This window comes from Propithecus coquereli, unplaced genomic scaffold (assembly GCF_000956105.1).
Source record: "Propithecus coquereli isolate 6110/MARCELLA unplaced genomic scaffold, Pcoq_1.0 Scaffold145, whole genome shotgun sequence".
NCBI classification, from domain to species: domain Eukaryota; kingdom Metazoa; phylum Chordata; class Mammalia; order Primates; family Indriidae; genus Propithecus; species Propithecus coquereli.
The window spans coordinates 293,119-312,136 of NW_012138858.1; the positions used below are offsets into that span (position 1 = coordinate 293,119).

Genomic DNA, 19,018 nt, shown 5'->3' on the forward strand with positions numbered 1-19,018 from the left:
AGGTGTGAGCCACCGCGCCCAGCCACTGATTTTAGTCTTTTAAGAACAGATGTTCAGGCCGGGCATGGTCGCTCATGCCTGTAATCCTAGCGCTCTGGGAGACTTGAGACAGGAGGATCTCTTGACAGGAGTTTGAGGCTGCAGTGAGCTAAGATGATGCCACTGCACTCTAGCCTGGGCGACAGAGTAAGATTCTGTCTCAAAGAAAACAAAACAAAAAAGAACAAATATTCAACAAATATTTATTGAGCACTTTTTAAGATGTATCAGGGCAGTATCATATACTGAAAATACAATAATGATCCACAGTAAAGACCTTCACTGAGCTCACTGCACATCTTCTGTAGCTTGCTTCAGTAACAGTTTGTTAAATGACTGTTCATACCGTAAATACCTAGGGCCCATAAAGGGTTTTATGAGATCAGAGGCAAAGTGCTTGATAACGTATTAGGTACTTAATAAATAATTGCTTTTATTTGTAACAGGCCAGATTTAAGTTCTGTGTTATTGCTTCAGAGGCCATTGAGTCAGAATTGTTTTGCTTGTTTGTTCTTCTGCGGAAAGGCCAGTCCAGAGCTCTGGGTATAGTCCGTTGCTTTCATGCACTAGTTTTTCTCTCCTTTTCTTGTGTTGACCTTTAACTGCTTGTGCTGGTGATTTTCCAGAATGAGTCACTTATTCCATCCTCTCTTCCCCAAGCTTAACATTCTTTGGGGGCTTTTCTGTGTCCTTAAGAATCATTGATTCATTCAAAAAATATTTATGGTTTACCTCCAATATCATAGGGATTGGACATAGGTTGATTAATTAATAGATTTGATTTTTACTCTCATGGAGCTTAGCAGTCTACTGGAGGGAAACAGAAGATAACTGTAGATAATCAAATAGAAAAATTGCAAAACATGCAAAGAAGAGAAAGAGCGTATGGTGATAGTTCATAGTGGAAGTGGGAGGCCACAGCAACTTAGCAGCATCTTCAGAGATGTCTCAGAAAAGACCTTCGAGACAGAACTTAATGATGAGAAAAAGCCAGCTAGTCCCCCCAGAAGAGTGGAAGCTGAGCATTCCAGGTAGGAGAATAGTATCTGTTAATGTTGGTGCTGAAGACCTTGGAGTACTAGAGGTCATGCGTGGAGGCCGTGGCAGCGGAAGCAGAGCAGGCTCTGGGAGAGCTGTGTGCAGCGAGGTCAGGGCCAGGCTGGGCCAGGCCACGCAGCTCTGCTAAGCCTCCATAGGGAGTTTGCATTTTATTCTGAGTAATGACACATAGGTGTTTATTAGTGATAATAGTATGCACAGACATTATATATTTAATACATTTTTATATGTATGTTTCACAATAAAAGGATAAAAGAAAAAACATGAACAATTGGACACTTTTTGCTGTTTGCGAAGTGCTCGCTGCTTTTGTGAGAAACAGTGTATTGTGCACCTATAGAACTAGTGGACCTGCGACTCACTGCGCTAATTGGTGTTTGCTTCCAGGTAACAGCAGTGAGTGTCCCCCTCCAGGAAATGCTGAAGATGACACCGTTTGCTTGGATCTGGGCAAGTGTAAAGATGGGAAGTGCATCCCCTTCTGTGAGAGGGAGCAGCAGCTGGAGTCCTGTGCATGTAACGGTGAGGATGGTGTTCCGCTGAGTCCTGGAGCAGGAGACACGGAGGCCCAGCAGCGTCTGCTGCCCAGTGCTGCTCAGGGCAGTGTTGAGAACCAAGCCGAGGGGAGCAGGCAGAGTGGTGTTGGAGACAGACATCCCTGCATTCAGATCCTGGCTCCTCCATCCTACCTGTGAAAACTGTCCTCCTGGTCTTTCTTGCTACATTTTCAGGCCATATGGCAGGCCTTGGGGTGGGAGAGGAGGGCATTTTGTTGTGGTTGAGTGTGGGCGGGTGGGTGGATGTTGCTCCTTGCCCTCCTCTCCCCTGTATTAAATACCATGAAAACAACAGGAGCTGTCTACATTCCACAGGCGTTGAACTAGGATACTCCTTCTAGAACTCAACCACAAAGAGCTGATTCTAGGATGTGACCCCATAGATCAGAATTTTTGCTGTCGTCAACAAGGCTGGGCCCACTCCCTCCTAATCTCTGCCAGAGCAGCCTGGGCAGGAGCCTCTCTCATGCTGGCTGCTCAGTTTTCCTTAGCTTCCTGGGAACCTCTGATCTGAGGGCCTCAGGAACTGGCTGGACTCTGAGCTTCCCACCCCACTTCAACAGAGAGCATGAGTTGATGAGAGGGTTCTGTTTTTTTCCAAAATAGACAAAGCTTGTCACTGGTCTTTTGAAATTAAAAAAAAAAAAAATAGTAAAAGAAAATAGACAAAGAACCCAGTAGTTAAAATCACTGAGTTGGGAACTTCCCATCCATACAGTGGAGTAGGTTGCTGTTCTGGGTAGAATAACGTGTAAATAAAGACGATCCACGTACGAGGTGGCCAATAAGTAATCTGAGTGAGTGGCAAGAAGCTTGGGGTGCCCTGGAAGGACAGACACAGCCTGGCACACAGTAAATGCCCAGGAGATGTTTGATAAATGAGTGAATGATGAAAAGGTTTTTGTTTTGCTTGTTTTTGTGTTCTCCTTGATTTCTATCTTCTCCTGAGTATAAACAAAGACTTTCTCCTGGGTCAAATAAAGACTGTCCCCTGAGTTATACTGGTTGTTTAATTTTCTGGCGTTTCTGCCACTCCTGTGTGTGCCCACGTGGCGCATGGCTGCCCGGCTGTCTTGTAGCCTGTGTGCTGTCAGCTGGCTTTGCAGGAGTTGGGGTGGCCGTGCACCCGCAGGCATATGGCGCTGCAGCTGCTCTGGCTCTGGCTCTGGTGGAGCCGCCGGCCCTGCAGGGCACGTTTCAGACCGAGAAGCCAAGGATTGAAACCTGCCACGTGGCAAGAATGTTGGGACAAAGGGCAACATTTACAGGAACATTGTGGAGGGCTCCAAGTAAAGAGAATAATTTGACTTTTAAGAGAGGCTTTTAATCTGTAACAGAGACCTTTCTGTAAGTTTTTTTTAACCTTGTGGCCTCTGTACCCAAGGGTCGAGGAGTGTGAGCTCAGAAAGCGCTCCTTAGAGGGTGGATATGAATAGTATTCGCTTTTGAAATAAAAAGTAAATGTGGGTTCTTGCCTCTTTGGGAGCATGGTCAGGGGGGGGAGGAGGAGGAGGGCGGGTCTCAGCGGTCACCCCATGCGCTCTCTTTCAGAGACTGACAACTCGTGCAAGGTGTGCTGCAGGGACCTTTCTGGCCGGTGTGTGCCCTATGTTGATGCTGAACAAAAGAACTTATTTTTGAGGAAAGGAAAGCCCTGTACAGTAGGATTTTGTGACATGAACGTAAGTATGTATTTATGTACAGCCTTTTCTGTAACAGCCACATGGGAAGTTGTTATATTGTAAGTACTTGATTTTGTAAGTAGAAGGAAATCAAAACACAAATGCTGTTACATCGTTCTGGCTGTTTGTTTTTGGTTGAGGTTTTTAGTTAGGTTTTTAGGAGGAAAAGACCAAGTGCTTTCAGGTTGGTGGAGCTTATTCATAAGCTCCATTGCAGGAGACTCTCAACCCAGAGATTGGGAAGGACCTGGGGGAGGGGACTGTACGCTGAAGTTGGTTGGTTTCAGGCAGTCGGTCCTAATTATGCTTCCCTAGGTTACTTAAATAATTGACTAAGATTACAAAATTATTCAAGATGTGATTTTGAAACAGGTTCCGAATGAGTAGCAAAGTCCTGGAAGGCTGCTTGACTTACCTACATAAGATGCTTTTGTTCCCTACATAATTTTTTTTTCATGCAAAATGATAGGAGAGGGTATCATGGTTTAGAGGGGCTTCTCGGGTAGCGTGGCTGTGTTCTTCACTGTCCACTGTGCGTGATCAGTATTGTCTTTACTAGAACACCCCATCTTTGGCAAACTGGTTTTCTTGAGTTTTGTCTACTGGTAATTCTAAATTCACTTATAATAACGAACTAATATGAAAATGTCAGGTATAGTACGTTCTGCTTTCTTGGGTACTCATTACCCTGCAGTTATTCCCTGTGTCAAAGATGGGACCTAGGGCCAGGCACGGTGGCTCAAACCTGTACCCAGCACTTTAAGAGGCTGAAGCAGGAGGATCACTTGAGACTGGGAGTTTGAGACCAGCCTGGCATCATAGCGAGACCCTGTCTATACAGAAAATAGGAAAAATTAGCTCGGCATGGTGACTTGTGTCTGTAGTCCCAGCTACTTGGGAGGCTGAGGCAGGAGGATTGCTTGAGCCCAGGAGTTGGAGGCTGCAGTGAGCTCTGATCATGCCACTGCACTCCAGCCTGGGTGAGAGAGCAAGACTCTGTCTCTAAAAAAACAAAACAAAAAAAAGGGACCTAAATGTTTGGTTTTAATGAAGCCCTTTACATCTCAATTATTACTGCTGTTTTTTTTGTAGAGACAAGGTCTCATTATGTTGCCCAGGCTTGTCTCGAACTCCTGCCCTCTAGTGGTCTTCCTGCCTCAGCCTCCCAAAGTGCTGGGATTACAGGCGTGAACCACCACACCTGCCAGTGTCAATTATCTTTATAAATCCATGTTGCTATCCCATGTTTAGGGATAATGCTGTGTGTTTTCCCTTCACAGGGCAAATGCGAGAAACGAGTACAGGATGTAATTGAGCGATTTTGGGATTTCATTGACCAGCTGAGCATCAATACTTTTGGTAGGTGATTTCCCCAGATTGTTTACTTAGAACTTAGCTCATTTCTTTTAAGATATTAGAAAAGTGTGGTTTCAGAGTGATGTGCTCTAATCCTGCAGTGGAAGGTGAAAATATTCACCGCTTTTGTTATGAAACAACTTTGTTGGCTAGAATAAAATGGATTCATTATAGGTCTGTCCCCGTGTAGCTTGGATGCACAAATTTTCCAACAAGGGAAATAAATAATTTGTCAAAATATTGGCTTCCTTCTTTACTAAAAAATGTACACATGACAGCATAGCATGGTTCAAGGCTATAGACCGTAAGTCTGGATCCTCCTTGATGTGTCATTTAAGTGGCCTCGTGTCTTGCAGAAGTAAGGATGTACTATGTCCTCAAGAGTCCATAATTTGGAGTTAAATCACAAAAATAATAATATCCAGTTAACAGAAACTTTGTCTTCTTAAGCAGTTATCCTAGTAGTAGCCTTCTATATGATTAGTCTGTTGACTGACACAGTTACTCCAGGGAGCATGTTGAATACGCTGCAGTCTCATCACGTGTACCAGGGCTTTAAAAACTTGTTGGTGTGGAGGGAGGGTCCCGTATACTACGGGTGGCCTAGATACTCTTCATGGTACTGTGTTAGTGGTAGTGTCGAGCCAGTAACTCTGGCATTTCACACAACAGTGAGAATCTAAGAGCATTTTATTTTACATCTGTGAACTACTTGGTCAAGACATTTACTGTTTGGAATTGTTCACAGGGAAGTTTTTAGCAGACAACATCGTAGGGTCCGTCCTGGTTTTCTCCCTGATATTTTGGATTCCTTTCAGCATTCTTGTCCATTGTGTGGTAAGTCACCAATTTTAAATAATTAAACATTTATTAAAATTTTGAGCAACTCCAACCATGTAATCTTTGGAAAAGATTAAATTTGTTCTTAGCGAAGTCTTGCTTGATGTTTCCAATGACATTTTTTGGTGTTATCTCTAGGAGAGCATGTCTTGTTAGAAAGCTTAGCTGATGGCCTTTTAGAAGAAGGATACTTTCTTGTGTGCGTTTTATTCTAATATATTTATTCTATTCCTATATTCTAATGTATTTATTTTATTCTAATATATTTATTCTTAGCAATTTTATACTTCTAAGTACAGGAGACTATTTAACAGGATTTGTCTAGGTCCTTTAAGAGTAAGGCTTCATTTATAAACAAGGCATTTTCAGGCTGACTTTGTTATAATAGAGCAAATATCAAGCATCAACATTTCAGAGATGTTCCCCATAAACCATATAGTCTTTGCATTGTGTAGGGTATTCAGATCTTTCGAGCTAAAGAGTGAGCGGTCTTTTCTATTGTTCAAATTGACTGACAGCTACAAGTGGAACTGGGCTTTGTCTAAGGAACTCCAGATACTTTATAAGCGTGAGGCCCTTGTTAAGAAATGTTCCTACAAATCCATTCACCTTGCATCTATGGGGAATGGGGATTTGTCTGCTGCAGACATGAGGAGGTCAGACCCAGGCTTCCAGACTTGTTCTCTGCAACTTTCACGTGCCCCTCCTATGAACACTTAAAAAATTCTAGCACAGCTAACTCTCGGAAGAGAGGCATTTGTCCTGCCTTCTGCTTCCTTTTCTTTTCCACGGCTTCTCTTGCTCGTGGGCCTCTCCCTGAGCAGCTCTTCCTCAGCGTGGTGGTGCCGTGTGATGGGTGTGGGGAGGGAAGTCTCTCGGGAGCACTTCTCTTGCTGCAAAGCTGTTTGAAAGGTGATGTGTTTGAAGTTTTGGCAGAGGACTATGTCTCTGGATGACAGTGCCATCCCTTGTGTTACGGTGGAAGTCGTGGACCGTAAGGGGTGACCCTTGATTTCAGAGCAAAGCCTCTGACTGGAGAGAGGGTGGTATCTGTTTCTGGCCACAGAATACATTCATGGTAGCCAGATGAGAAGCCAAGGCCTAGGTTCTTTGTCCTTCCTTACCCTTTGTTACCTGTTATGCTTCAGCCACAGGCAGAGGTGGAGGCAGCAGATGGCCACGTGGTCAGCCTTCTGCAGAGTGTGATGTAGAACGGAGTGTGGGCAGCAGACACTGGAAACAGCTGGGAAGAGTGTGGCTGTGGGGCGGGGCAGTGTGAGGCCTAGTGCTGAGGGAGGCTGCAGGCCACCCCCCACCCTTTCCTACGAGGACCTGGGACAGGACAGTGATCTGCATGCACAGAAGACACCCTTGTTATTCTGCCCACAGTGGGTGGAGTGGGGGGGGAATCTCTCAGAGAAGTGGCATTTAAACCATGCCTCTTTCTGTGCTTAATGCCAAAAATGCATTGGAGTGCAAAGCAAACAGTTCTAGACTGGTGGCACAGCTGGAAGTTTGTGTAAGAAATGCATTCTCGTCTATTGAACCGGCTACCAGTTTCTACAACTTCACTTCTGAGTTCTTAATATTAGCAGCCTGTGAAGAAAGAGCACTTATTAACTGAATTTTATTTGTAGGAATGATTTTTTTTTGCTATTTTCTTTCTAGGATAAGAAATTGGATAAGCAATATGAATCTCTGTCGCTATTTCACCCCAGTGTAAGTACACCATATGAAAGAAAAAATAATTTCCAGTTGCATCTTGAGACCCTGTAAAGCAGAGACCTTCAGTTGGCCACCCCGCAAGAGTTCTCAGACCCCACAGCTGAGCTGCTTTGTCTACTGGATGTTCACGTTGCAGCAGGGAGGGTCTAGGTTGGATGTTAACTCTCCTGACTACAGCAGTGATGAACTTTGATTAGTTGTATGGACAGAGATTTAAAAGAGAAGAGGGTTGGGTGTGGTGGCTCACGCCTGTCATCCCAGCATTTTGGGAAGCTGAGGCAGGAAGATCACTTGAGACCAGGAGTTTGAGAGCAGCCTGGGCAACACAGTGAGACCCTGTATCTGCAAAAAATTTAAAAACGCTATAGCCAGATGTGATGGCGCATGCCTATAGTCCCAGCTACTCAGGGGGGTCAGGCGGGAGGATCACTTGAGCCCAGGAGTTCGAGGCTGCAGTGAGGTATGATCATGCTGCTGCACTCGAGCCTGGGTGACAGAGCAGGACCTTGTCTCCAAAAAAAAAGAAAAGTGCTGTTCTGCCCCTCCTACAGCCATAAGAAGTGATCTAGCTGTTCGGCACTGACTTAGTTAATATTTTGAGATTGTTTCCTGTCTTGGGTTCTTAACTTGATAGGTTTGAGTTGGCTTTGGGTTCTGGAATGGCAAGCTGTCACACACGCGAAAGCTGTTTTCAGTTCCTTCTTGGGTTGAGCGAGCTTCACCTGGCATTCCCGTGCAAGAGGGATCACAGTGCCAACAGAGTGAGGCCCTCTGATGGGTGAGGTTGGAGCGGTGAGGGCCTTCGATTCATCCTTCATTCCCATCTGTCAAACCCGTATCTTTACAGAATGTCGAAATGCTAAGCAGCATGGACTCAGCATCGGTTCGCATCCTCAAACCCCTTCCTGCACCCCAGACTCCGGGCCGCCTGCAGGCCTCCCCCGTGATCCCCTCAGTGCCTGTGGCTCCGAAGCTGGACCACCAGAGAATGGACACCATTCAGGAGGACCCCAGCACAGACTCCCATGTGGACGAGGACGGCTTCGAGAAGGACCCCTTCCCGAATAGCGGCACGGCTGCCAAGTCGTTTGAGGATCTCACAGACCACCCGGTCACCAGAAGTGAAAAGGCCACCTCCTTTAAACTGCAGCGTCAGAATCGTGTTGACAGCAAAGAAACGGAGTGCTAGTTTAGGGCTTCATGTTCTAAGCTCTTTGACTTAAGTGTACAAAATATTTTTATAGATCTCACCTAAAATCACAGCGTATGTTTTGTGAAGATTTGGGAGAAATGAGGAAGTGACTTAACAGCAGATGCTGGTCATGTGTTTGAACTTCCTGCATGTAAATATGTGTGCTTAGGCCCTTTTCCTTTTGAAGAGGTAAGGTGAATCCAGCTTATTTTGAGGCTTTCAGGTTTTAGTTTTTGTGAATTTTAAAATATCCTTTGACCTGTGGTGCAGAAGCAGAAAATACAGGTGGATTAGGTTATAAATATTTACGTTTTTGTAAATTAACCTTTTATATTGATAACAGCACTGATGAGGGAGATGATCAGTTTTTTTTTATACACTGTAATTGATCCGCTGAATATAATGAGGCATTTAGCAGTTATTTGTGAGGGCAACTGGAAAACAGAATAGATTTTTTTGCCTTCAGGTAGAGACAAAGGAGATAGACCTAGTTTTACAATGTCTCTAAAATGTGGGTCTATTTCTGGTTATTACCCAGAGCTTTAATTATACATCTGAAGTTAGAAATCATTCGCGTTAATATGCTTCTTCATAATTCTGAGCCTAATACTTCTAGAATTAAAACAATCTAGCTTATGGTGAGGGTTACAAATAGTAGCCTGTTGAAGTTATGGAATCCTGCCAGCTATTTAGGGCCCTGATGTGCTGGTAAGTTTTTCTGTGTTTTAGAAGTATCTTCATGTAGCCCTAACACTGTTACTGTGCTCTTGAAAAATTCACTGTCTACAAATCTAAACTACTTGAAAATACAATTAGAGCATGGTTGCCTGTTTTCAAACACTAGTGGATAGGAGGGTGAGATATTTCTTACCAGGAGAACATAGGCTGGGGCCTGTCCCTACAAGAACAGATGCTTCAGAAACCCTTTTGATTGACCCACGAGTGGATATTTGAATTACTTCTTGCTTTAGTGATTCTGGATGATCTGCATTTACCATGTGAAGGATAAAAATCATTAGCCTGACTTCTGTTTTCCATAAAATTAGTTAAGTTTTTTTCCCCTTAAAAACTGAAATGTCCTCACCAGCCAACACATTTTAACTGAGATAACTTGTAAACTTTGAGGGTAATTAACCAAACCTGTGACAAATCATGCCTTTTTTTTCCCCCTCTAAGGACGTTTGTTACGCAGATACTTGTTACACTAATACTTGAACTTTGTACCTTATTGGTATTTGCTATCTTTTAACTAGTCACATTATTATATTTTAGTTACACTTTCAGAATTTGATATGAGGTGAGTGAGGGTGTGGGTGTATGTATGAGAGTGAAGCAGTTCTCACCTGAATGTAAAACCATTTTTATAAAATTGACTTTTTAAAAAAACAGTTGTCACCTTTTTTGCCATATGTAGAATTAACAAGCTTCTCAGGGTATATCCTATGGCATTAATGACTTCTGCACCAATCAGTATTTAATACCAAAATACAATATACCTAAGTACAATACTTCCCTGAAAAAATATTTTTATTAATATTGGTGACAAATGTGTTTTTTGATCCAGAGGCATGAGGACAGGAATAATTAAGCTTGAGGGAAAAAAATATTCTTCCATTGATCTCCTTGGAGTCTTTGTGCATTGGCGACTTGGGTTTCCCGTGCTTGACTAATGGTCTCCGTCCCCCAGCAGACTTAATTCAGGTTTTGCTTCCGCTACATCTCGCCAGTAAGGAAGCAGCAAAGGTAGAGAAGAGACCTTCTTCTCTATCAAAGGCCAGAGATGTGAGAACACAAACTCGTTTCCCTTTGGTGACAGATGCAGTCCATCTGATAAGTAGGGTGAGAAGTCCTGTAAGGAAGGGAAAATCCAGGTAAGATGTGATTTTCCAAATGCCATTGTGTGCCATTCTAGTTGTGGCCCTGCAACAAAAAGGTCACCAGCCCCTTTCATTGCAGGCATCTGACCAGAATTGCCTGGAACTTGTGCCATTTACACAGGAGCTCAGACCCACAGAACCCTCACTCGTGCTGCAGCACCCCCTCCCTGTTACAGCAGTGAGCTTCGTAACTCCACTAACTGTCCGAGCTGGGATGCCATCCTACGTCTTTTGGATTATATGACGTGGTTCTCAGGTAATCAGTGAAAAAGAAAAATTTGGTATTATGAGAGCTCGAGGCCCCAGTGAGTCATTGTTTTTGACTGTTAGTCTGTGTACTAAATTGGTAGGTTTTTAGTTGGAAACAACTTGTACCATCCAGCCTAGAACAATAATTGCTGGGATGTAAGAGTCCAGTCTCCCCTGAACTGAAGACTATTTACACTAGAGCCATTTCTCCCTTGGGGAAGAATAATCTTACTAGGCAAGAGCTCCCCTCCCCATCCCTATTAGAATCTGGTGGCCAACTAGCTGTGTGACTTAACAGACCAGGAATTCAGATTCCAGTAGCACTTCTCCCTAGGCCGTGGTTTTCTCATCTAGACAGTTTAAGATTCTCGAACTGGGAGGGTGTAGAGATCATCGAATCTAAAACGTGAGTATAACTAGCCCAATAGTTTACAGGTTTTTTTTTTTTTTTGAGACAGAGTGTCACTCTGTTGCCTCGTGGCGTCAGCCTAGCTCACAGCAACCTCACACTCCTGGGCTCAAGCGATCCTTCTGCCTCAGCCTCCCGAGTAGCTGGGACTACAGGCATGCGCCACCATGACCGGCTAATTTTTTCTATATATTTTTAGCTGTCCGATTAATTTCTTTCTATTTTTGGTAGAGACGGGGTCTCGCTCTTGCTCAGGCTGGTCTCGAACTCCTGAGCTCAAACAATCCGCCCACCTCGGCCTCCCAGAGAGCTAGGATTACAGGCGTGAACCACCGTGCCCGGCCTTGGTTTACAATTTGAGAGTCTAAAAACAAAATTCCTTGTTTTCTCGGAGGGAATCTTAGAGCACTCAAGCTGCTAAGGTCCCTCTGGAGCTGGGAATCCGAGAAGGTTCAAGTTCGGTCGAGGTTTCGGAGGAATACTGGAGGCACAGGGGTCAGTGACTTACACAGGTACAGAGCTGGCACCAAAGCCAGGGCTCTGTGGGCCTCTACAGATGATTGGTGACCTCAGTACCCACAGGATAGTATGACTTTCTTACTGGTTACCATTGTCCCCAGTACAGATTAATATAAGCAGGTAAATATCAGAAATTACTAGGTCATTGGAAGGACCATTGGAAGGACATTACAGGCGTGAGCCATTGTGCCCAGCCCTGGATGTTTTTAAATATGAACCGTTTACTGCCCATTTATGCCACTAGATAGTAACTCCCAGCTAAGAAACTAGGCTGAATAAGCTACTGGGTTTGTGAGCTGTCCTGGAGCCTTCCCATGCCTCCCTTCAGCCCAACAATTTTGTTTTCACTGGTGAAAGGGAAAACTGTCTTAACTAAGCAGAGCCATTCTAGGAAAACTCGTACACACACCTGGCTTACTTCTGTGTGATCCCACTCACCCTGAGAGGACTGAGCAAGTCACTGTACCTGGCTGTCCTTCTGCATCAGGGTCCACAGGTCAAGTACATCAGTCCCACAGTCTTGGGCCACTTGTAAACATGCATTGGCATATTCACCAACAACTGAGTTCAGGCGATTTAATTTGTAACCTATTGAAGAGAGGAAATCCAGGCGACAAATGATAAACCCAAGTGTTGCTCCTTGTGTAAGTTCTACTGACCTAGGCACAGTTTTGAAGTTCCATTAAATACTGACCCCACTTGGGCGAGCCACGGGGTTTGTGGAATTAGGTGATGGGACTTGCAGGTTACTCACATGTGCTGCTCTATTCAGCAGAGGACTTGATTCCTGGTTCTGATACTGGCTGTGTGATCTTGGGCAAGTTACTTAACCTCTGAGACTCAATTTCCCCATTGGTTAAGGGAGAACAGTAACAGTTCCATAAAGTGGTGGTGTGCATAAGAAACATCTAGAGTGCTTAAATGGGCCCAGAAATCTACCTGAAAACACTGCTAAATAGCTAACTCTGAGTCAGACCGTGCTTTGAGAAACAGCTGTCCTGGGTTGTAAAGCCATTGATTTGTCCTAGAACCACCTGTTCTCCTTTAGTTTCAGGCAACTTAGAAAAATTCCCAAAGCACCTTTTCAACCACTTAGGTACAGGTGGCCCTTGAACAACACAGGTTTGAACTGTGAGGGTCTGCTTACACACAGATTTTTTTCCAACCAAAGGGAGATCAAAAATACACTATTTGCAGGATGCAGGACCTGAGTATACAGAGGGCTAACTACAGGACTTGGTGTGTACAGATTTTGGCACACTCGGGTCCTGGAACCAATCTCCGAGTACACTGAGGGACAACTGTACGTTAGCATGAGAGAATTATTAGACTCGCGTTACACGATAGGGTCTTTATAGAGAAGAAAACAAAAGCATTTTACCACTACACTTTTTCTCCAGATGCCAAATAGGCAGAAAAGGGAAGAATCTGTATGGGCAGGGCAGAGAAAGGGCCGTCTCTCCTGGTCACCTACAGATGGAAATGGGAGAAGCAAATGGCTGCCAGCGCCTCCCACTGCCCCAAAGTCAGGAAAACGCCCCCGAGGTGGAGGCGCAAGTCAAGGGCACGTCCAGCCCCTCAGTCTCAGCACTGCAGTTCGCTTGACTCTTCCAAGACGCTCACTTGGCCTCTCTGCAGGGTTCTTGGGGTTTCAGGTGCACCCTAAGAGTCTGGCAACTACAAAGGTCAGCAATGCCAGGCCAGCAGTTGCCTCCCGAATTATCCAGAGTCGGAATCCCTTTTCTATGTCGAGAGTCCTCAGGTGCGATACAATGGACGCTGTACTTTTAACTGCAGTTGATTGAGAACAGACTGGTGTGGATATACCCGCCCCCTAAGCAGCCCAGCCCCACAGGCAGGAAACCACTGTCCTTCCAAAGTCCCCCTCCGAGCACTCTGCCCGGAGTGATGGGGTGGGCTCTGGCTTGCTTACCTTGCGTGACGCACTCAGCCTCCCAGGCTGTGTCACAGAGAGGGGGTGGCGTGACAAGAATGACTCGGTTCTCTGGGACGTCCACAGACTTCAGGTACTGCACCATACTCTTCAAATTCGCAACATACTCATCCAGGGGGACATGCTGCTTGGGATTCTCATCTGTTCAAGAGGAACTTGAACAATTCAGCTCAAATGTTTACTTGTTATAAGTGACAACGATTAAGATGGATATACTTTTGCAAATGCCTGTTACTCACCACATCATCGTGCAACTATTTAGCACCAAGGACATGGAGAGAAGATTTCCCCCTTTTCTTGAATTAAAATGTACAAGTTCTTCATAAAACAAAACTTTGGAGGCTCTGGCTAGGGGCATTTTAAGTGCTCTTGTCTTTTCTCCTCTAGTGTCCAAATTGTTACTAATCAATTAGGTTGAATTTGTAAAGAAAACAAGAGCCCAGGCTGTGGAGTGCTCAGGTTCTAATACCGGCGTTGTCACCGACTAGCCGCATAACCTCAGATAAACACTTAAACCTTTTTGTACCTCAGTTTCTCCTTAGGAAAATGGGGATGATAATAGGGTCTCCTCCTAGGGTTGTTAGGAAAGTAATTAATAAATCAGTGAAGTGTGTGAAGCACTGAGCACGGGGCACCTCCTGCAAAGCAAGCACTCAGTGAACAAATGTCGGCCATCACTACTGCGTTCATCATGATCGCAGAGGATTATTCTAGATCTGCTCTCACGTGAGTATTACCAGGCTCCTTGCAGACCTTCGCAAACAACATGTAAGTATAAAGAAGAAAAATAAAGTCACTGATGATCCTACCACCCAGAAAACCACTGCTGGCATCTGGATGTACTTTCCCATCCTTTCCGCACACAGACATACAGTTTTAAAAAATGAGATCACACTGAAGATATACTTCATGTTCTTTTTTCCATATAACATTATGAACATTTCTGTATCCATAGTCTTAATAAAATGAAATTTAGTTATAGGGTGACTATAATTGACGTTTCTATTTCATTACTATACAGCATTCCAATCTTCTATTATAAACAAGAACGCATAGAAATCTCTGTACATATATCTGGCTACATTACTATTTCCTTAGGCTGAATTTCTAGATGCCGGAAGTCTCTCGATGCATACTGTCAACTAGCTTTCCAGAAGGATTACGAGTTACTCTGCCGCCAGTACGTTCCCATCTTATTCTACGCTTGTCAGCCATTAAGTATTATCGCTTAAGATTGCTTTTCAATTTGAGAGTCTAAAAACAAAATTCCTTGTTTTAATTTTTTTTTGGTACATGAAATTCACACATTTCCAAATACATATTGGCCATTAAATTTCTCCTTTTGTGAATTATCTGTTCCTGTCCTTTGCCCATTTTTCTACTGGAGTATTTTTCTCACAAATTCCTATATTAAAGATATTACCCTTCTATCTGCTGTATTTTACAAATATTTTCCTCGACATGTCATTTTTCTTTTTTTGTAGCTTTTTCTGACCAAAGCTATTTTATTTAAGCCTGTTTTTCTTTTATGACTTTCTCCATTCCTTTTATGCTTAGGTCTTGTCTTAAATTTGATAAAAGTTCACTTTGAAAATAAAATTGAGTTTTCTTATGGTTTTTGGTATAAGATATAAAGGGAAGATTTACTTTGTTTTCTCCAAATAGTTTACAGCCTCTCCCAATACCTGTAGTTTGCATAATCCTCCTTCTAGGCAGCAAGAATCCCTCAAACGCAGCTGGCAGCGTTCATCTCGGCCTCCCCTGCGAGGTCTCACAGTCGCCTGTAGACAGCACACGGGCTGCGTCTGCGACACAACTAGGGGCCCAGAAGGAATCTCTGGAAGCTACTCCACTACCCAACTTCCCAAAACAAAGGCTGATTTTCTTTCTACCATGCAGAGGGCTCTCTTTTAAAGAGGAGAACGGGAAGAGAGAAAGGCCTCTTACGTGGCCAGTTCTGCTCTAGTCACAGCAGCGATTCTTCAGCAGACAAGGAAAGACCAGCCTCCTTTTCCAAACCCACGTTTACCACCGCCCAAGATTCAAGCCTAACCCAGGTCAGGGTTACTGCTGCCCTGCGATGCGCCTCCCTCATCAGTGTGATGCAAACCGCAAGGTGTACAACTTGAGCCTTCTGCTGAGCTTGAGCTTCTAACCAAACACGTCGGTTAGAGAGAAAAACATCCAAAACAGCACAGCACTAATGGACTCTAGAAAACAAGTGTTTGCAAGGTTAGGTCTGCCAACAACTGAGGCACGTAGCAAATGAGTCAGGGATAAAATCCACCGACGTTAAAGCCAGAAGAAATACATATTAATATAAAACTCAGGGAACTCATAAGTTTGGTGAAATTTTATCGGGAGATTAACAGTTGAAAAAAGTATGTAAGTTTGTTGTGACATAAAAATGTTTACAAATAAGCTAGAAAAACACAAAAATGCCTTTACCTTTTAGTGCACTGTCATTGGCACCAAAGAAAATTGTCACTGCTACTGGGTTGTCCAAACTGTTCCCTTTCCTGATTAATCTTGGAAGGATAATTTTGGCCCATCTGGTATTGTAACCTGAAAATCCACGATTCAGAACATCACATTTTCTGAAATGAAAAATGTTAAAAAGGTGAATTGTGGGTGAAGAACTGTTTATAGTCCCTGGTAGTCAACCTTTCAGTAGGGTGAGCTCTCTGGGCTTCTAATCCCATCACGAGGCTCTGACCCAGCCCAGGTTTCACACTGGTAAGAGCAAGAACATAGCTGAAGCGTGATCTCCAAGTTGTTCAAAGATACAGGTCAATATGCCATATTCCTCAATGAGAGAAGTTATGGTAATTACACAGAAAGGGGCCACTGATTTAGTCTGCAGACTGCACACATGGCACCGCAAGATGCTTTTACACGCTTTTACCTGTTTGCAACAGATTAATCTGAGCAAGTATCTTAGGTAGAAAGTGACTAATAGGCTAGAACAAATGCGACAATGGTTTAGTTTGGGATACGTATATAGAATATTTGAAATTTTGGGTTTGATTCAATAATTTTAGTAAATACATTAGTTGTATTTCAATTTAAACCAGTTTGTTAATAGGCATTTTTTTCCTTCTTAAAATAGTTTGATTCACAGTACTGTATGGTATAATGAAAAAACCAACCATAAATCTTGAGCAAGGCTTCCTGGGTTTGTATCCTAGCTCCACTGCTAACTAGGTGTGCCCTGGGCATGTTGCTCCTTCCTCCCACGTACAGTGAGGATAATCACAGTGAGGATCACACAGGCACCATGTTGAACACAACTTAGAAGATACCAGTCACATGTGCTTCAGAATAATCCACGATGAATGGATGGGTTCATTATACTCTCTGCTTTTGTAGATGTTTAAAGGTATCCAGAAAAAGGGTGTTTTTCTTAATAAAATGAATCTTGAGGTTCGATTTGTGATTAGCAAATCGACATGGCACATTTTGGTGTATGGTTCAAATTCCTACATATAAATGACTAAGAAGCGAGGGCACCAGTGAATAACTGGCCGCTACGGTGCCAGGCGATAGACTCCAAAGAAAGCAGCGGGAGGGGACTCGCTTTTATGCTACTACCCTGAAGCTCTCAGGTAGCATTTATAAACCTGGGAACGACGACAAAATTCAGCCTTCTCAGTGACATTCTGAGTGTTTTCATGTGTAAATGTTACAAAAAGCTGACTAGCCATTTTGAAGACTCCAGTCACTTAACGATACTTTGACGTGGAGGACTCTAGGATCCTGACAAGGCGAGTCTCCCTGACACCCACCCGGTGATGTAGTTACTTCAGCACTTACACAGCAAAGCAGCTTCCCGCCTCAGTGTGGTGTGGCAGAACCGCTGTAATCAGAGCGGCTAGTGCCTGGATCTTTCTGTCCTTGACTAGCAACGAGGCACTGGCGATTTACTCAATTTCCCCAAGTCTACCCAACCGCTAAAGACCAACACTGTAATACCTCATCTGCCAGGCTGAGTGAAGATTCAGTGTAATGGCCAGACACACAAGGAGCTCAATAAATGCAGCCATCACAGGTTCTTAAAAAATTATCATAAGGTTGCTTGCAAATCAAGACTAGGAGAAAAGTGCTAGAGAGGCCAGGAGTTGAAACTATTAAGGTTCTCTTCTGAAAGGGGGTGCATACCTGAGTTTCTCTGGGTTGAAAAAAATAATAGTGCCTAGTTATCCAAAAAGCTGAAGAAATTGTAAAGTTAAAAAGCTTTGACATAAATTCATGGGTAACAATGGGTATTTAAATCCAGACGAAGATGGATAAAGGGTAAGAATTAACTGAATATTCCTTCGAAAACATCCAGGCTCTGTAAGATTGCTTTACAGAAAAAATGTAAATTAGGTATTTTATAGGTCACTAAATATGAAATGTCCAGTTTTGAATCAAAAGCATAGTTTACTATATCTCAAACAAGAAACAGTACAATTAAAGTGCGTGCCTAAACTATCGACACAGTTTTACCATTGTAGTGGTAGCTTTTTTATGCCAGTAGCAAAGAAGCCTGGAGAACGGTGGCAATGAAATCACAAAAGGCATTTTCCACAGCTTGTTGAGAATCGAATATTTTTCCTTAAAAGAAGTGGTCCAAAGCATGGAAGAAGTGGTAGTTAGTGCAAGGTCTGGTGAATACGGTGGATGACAAGAGTTTCTGAGCCCAGCTTCTGTAGTTTGAGCAGCTTCTGTTGTTTGTGTGACATGTGGTCGAGCATTGTCTTTCAAGAGGATTAGCCTGTTTCTATTGACCAATCTTGGCTGCTTACTCGCAAGCATCCTCATCATTTTGTCCAGCTGGTTGCAGTAGACATCCACTGTAATCGACTGACCAGGTTTCATGAAGCTGTAGTGGATAACACCAGCGCTGGACCACCAAACAGACACCCTTAGTTTTTTTTGATGAATATTCGGTTTTGGACTGTGTTTCAGCACTTCATCTTTATCCAACCCCTGGGCCGAATGCTTGCAATTATCAAAAAGAATCCATTTTTTCATCACACATAACAGCATGGTATAGAAATGATTCACCTTTATGTTGTGACAGCAAAGAAAGACAAGTTTCAAGACAATTTCTCTTCTGATGCTCGTTTAACTTTTGTGGAACCCACCTATCCAGCTTCTTTACGTTGCCCCTTTGTTTCGAATGGTCCAGTACTGTTGGAATAGTAATGTCAAACCTTGCTAATTCACGTGTAGGATCAGATGGATTTGCTTCCAGTACAGCTTTCAGCTCATCATTATCCACTGTGGCATCAGGTCACCCAGATGGCTCATTTTCAAGATTAAAATCACCAGAATGGAATTTCTCAAACCATAGATGTACTGTGCATTCAGTAGCCATATCCTTCCCAAACACTTTGTTGATATTTAGAGCTGTCTGCACTGCACCGGTTCCACGATGGAACTCACATTCGAAAATAACATGAATTTTGTACTTATCTATGATTTCACAAAAACTGCTCGAAAAAAAAAATTTGAAAGATAATCACAAGCCAAAATGTGCATTCAAAAGACTAGGGATGTACCTTCACAATAAAAA

General features: G+C 43.4%; 2 protein-coding genes across 2 annotated transcripts in view; one reads left to right on the forward strand and one right to left on the reverse strand.

Annotated features, from left to right (window-relative positions):
• The window catches only part of ADAM17 (ADAM metallopeptidase domain 17), a 69,236-nt gene extending 59,472 nt beyond the window's left edge, over positions 1-9,764 (forward strand). Inside the window, exons 13-18 of the mRNA XM_012639941.1 lie at positions 1,439-1,620; positions 3,207-3,337; positions 4,618-4,696; positions 5,442-5,530; positions 7,202-7,252; positions 8,106-9,764. Of these exons, the coding sequence (XP_012495395.1) occupies positions 1,439-1,620; positions 3,207-3,337; positions 4,618-4,696; positions 5,442-5,530; positions 7,202-7,252; positions 8,106-8,447 (874 nt within the window). The 3' untranslated portion in view covers positions 8,448-9,764. The remainder of the gene's footprint in view (positions 1-1,438; positions 1,621-3,206; positions 3,338-4,617; positions 4,697-5,441; positions 5,531-7,201; positions 7,253-8,105) is intronic.
• Positions 9,765-9,965: 201 nt separating this feature from the next.
• Positions 9,966-19,018, reverse strand: part of IAH1 (isoamyl acetate-hydrolyzing esterase 1 homolog (S. cerevisiae)) — a 12,338-nt gene continuing 3,285 nt past the window's right edge. The window contains exons 3-6 of the mRNA XM_012639954.1: positions 15,907-16,055; positions 13,438-13,599; positions 11,971-12,092; positions 9,966-10,299 (exon numbers count right to left, since the gene is read on the reverse strand). Of these exons, the coding sequence (XP_012495408.1) occupies positions 10,117-10,299; positions 11,971-12,092; positions 13,438-13,599; positions 15,907-16,055 (616 nt within the window). The 3' untranslated portion in view covers positions 9,966-10,116. The remainder of the gene's footprint in view (positions 10,300-11,970; positions 12,093-13,437; positions 13,600-15,906; positions 16,056-19,018) is intronic.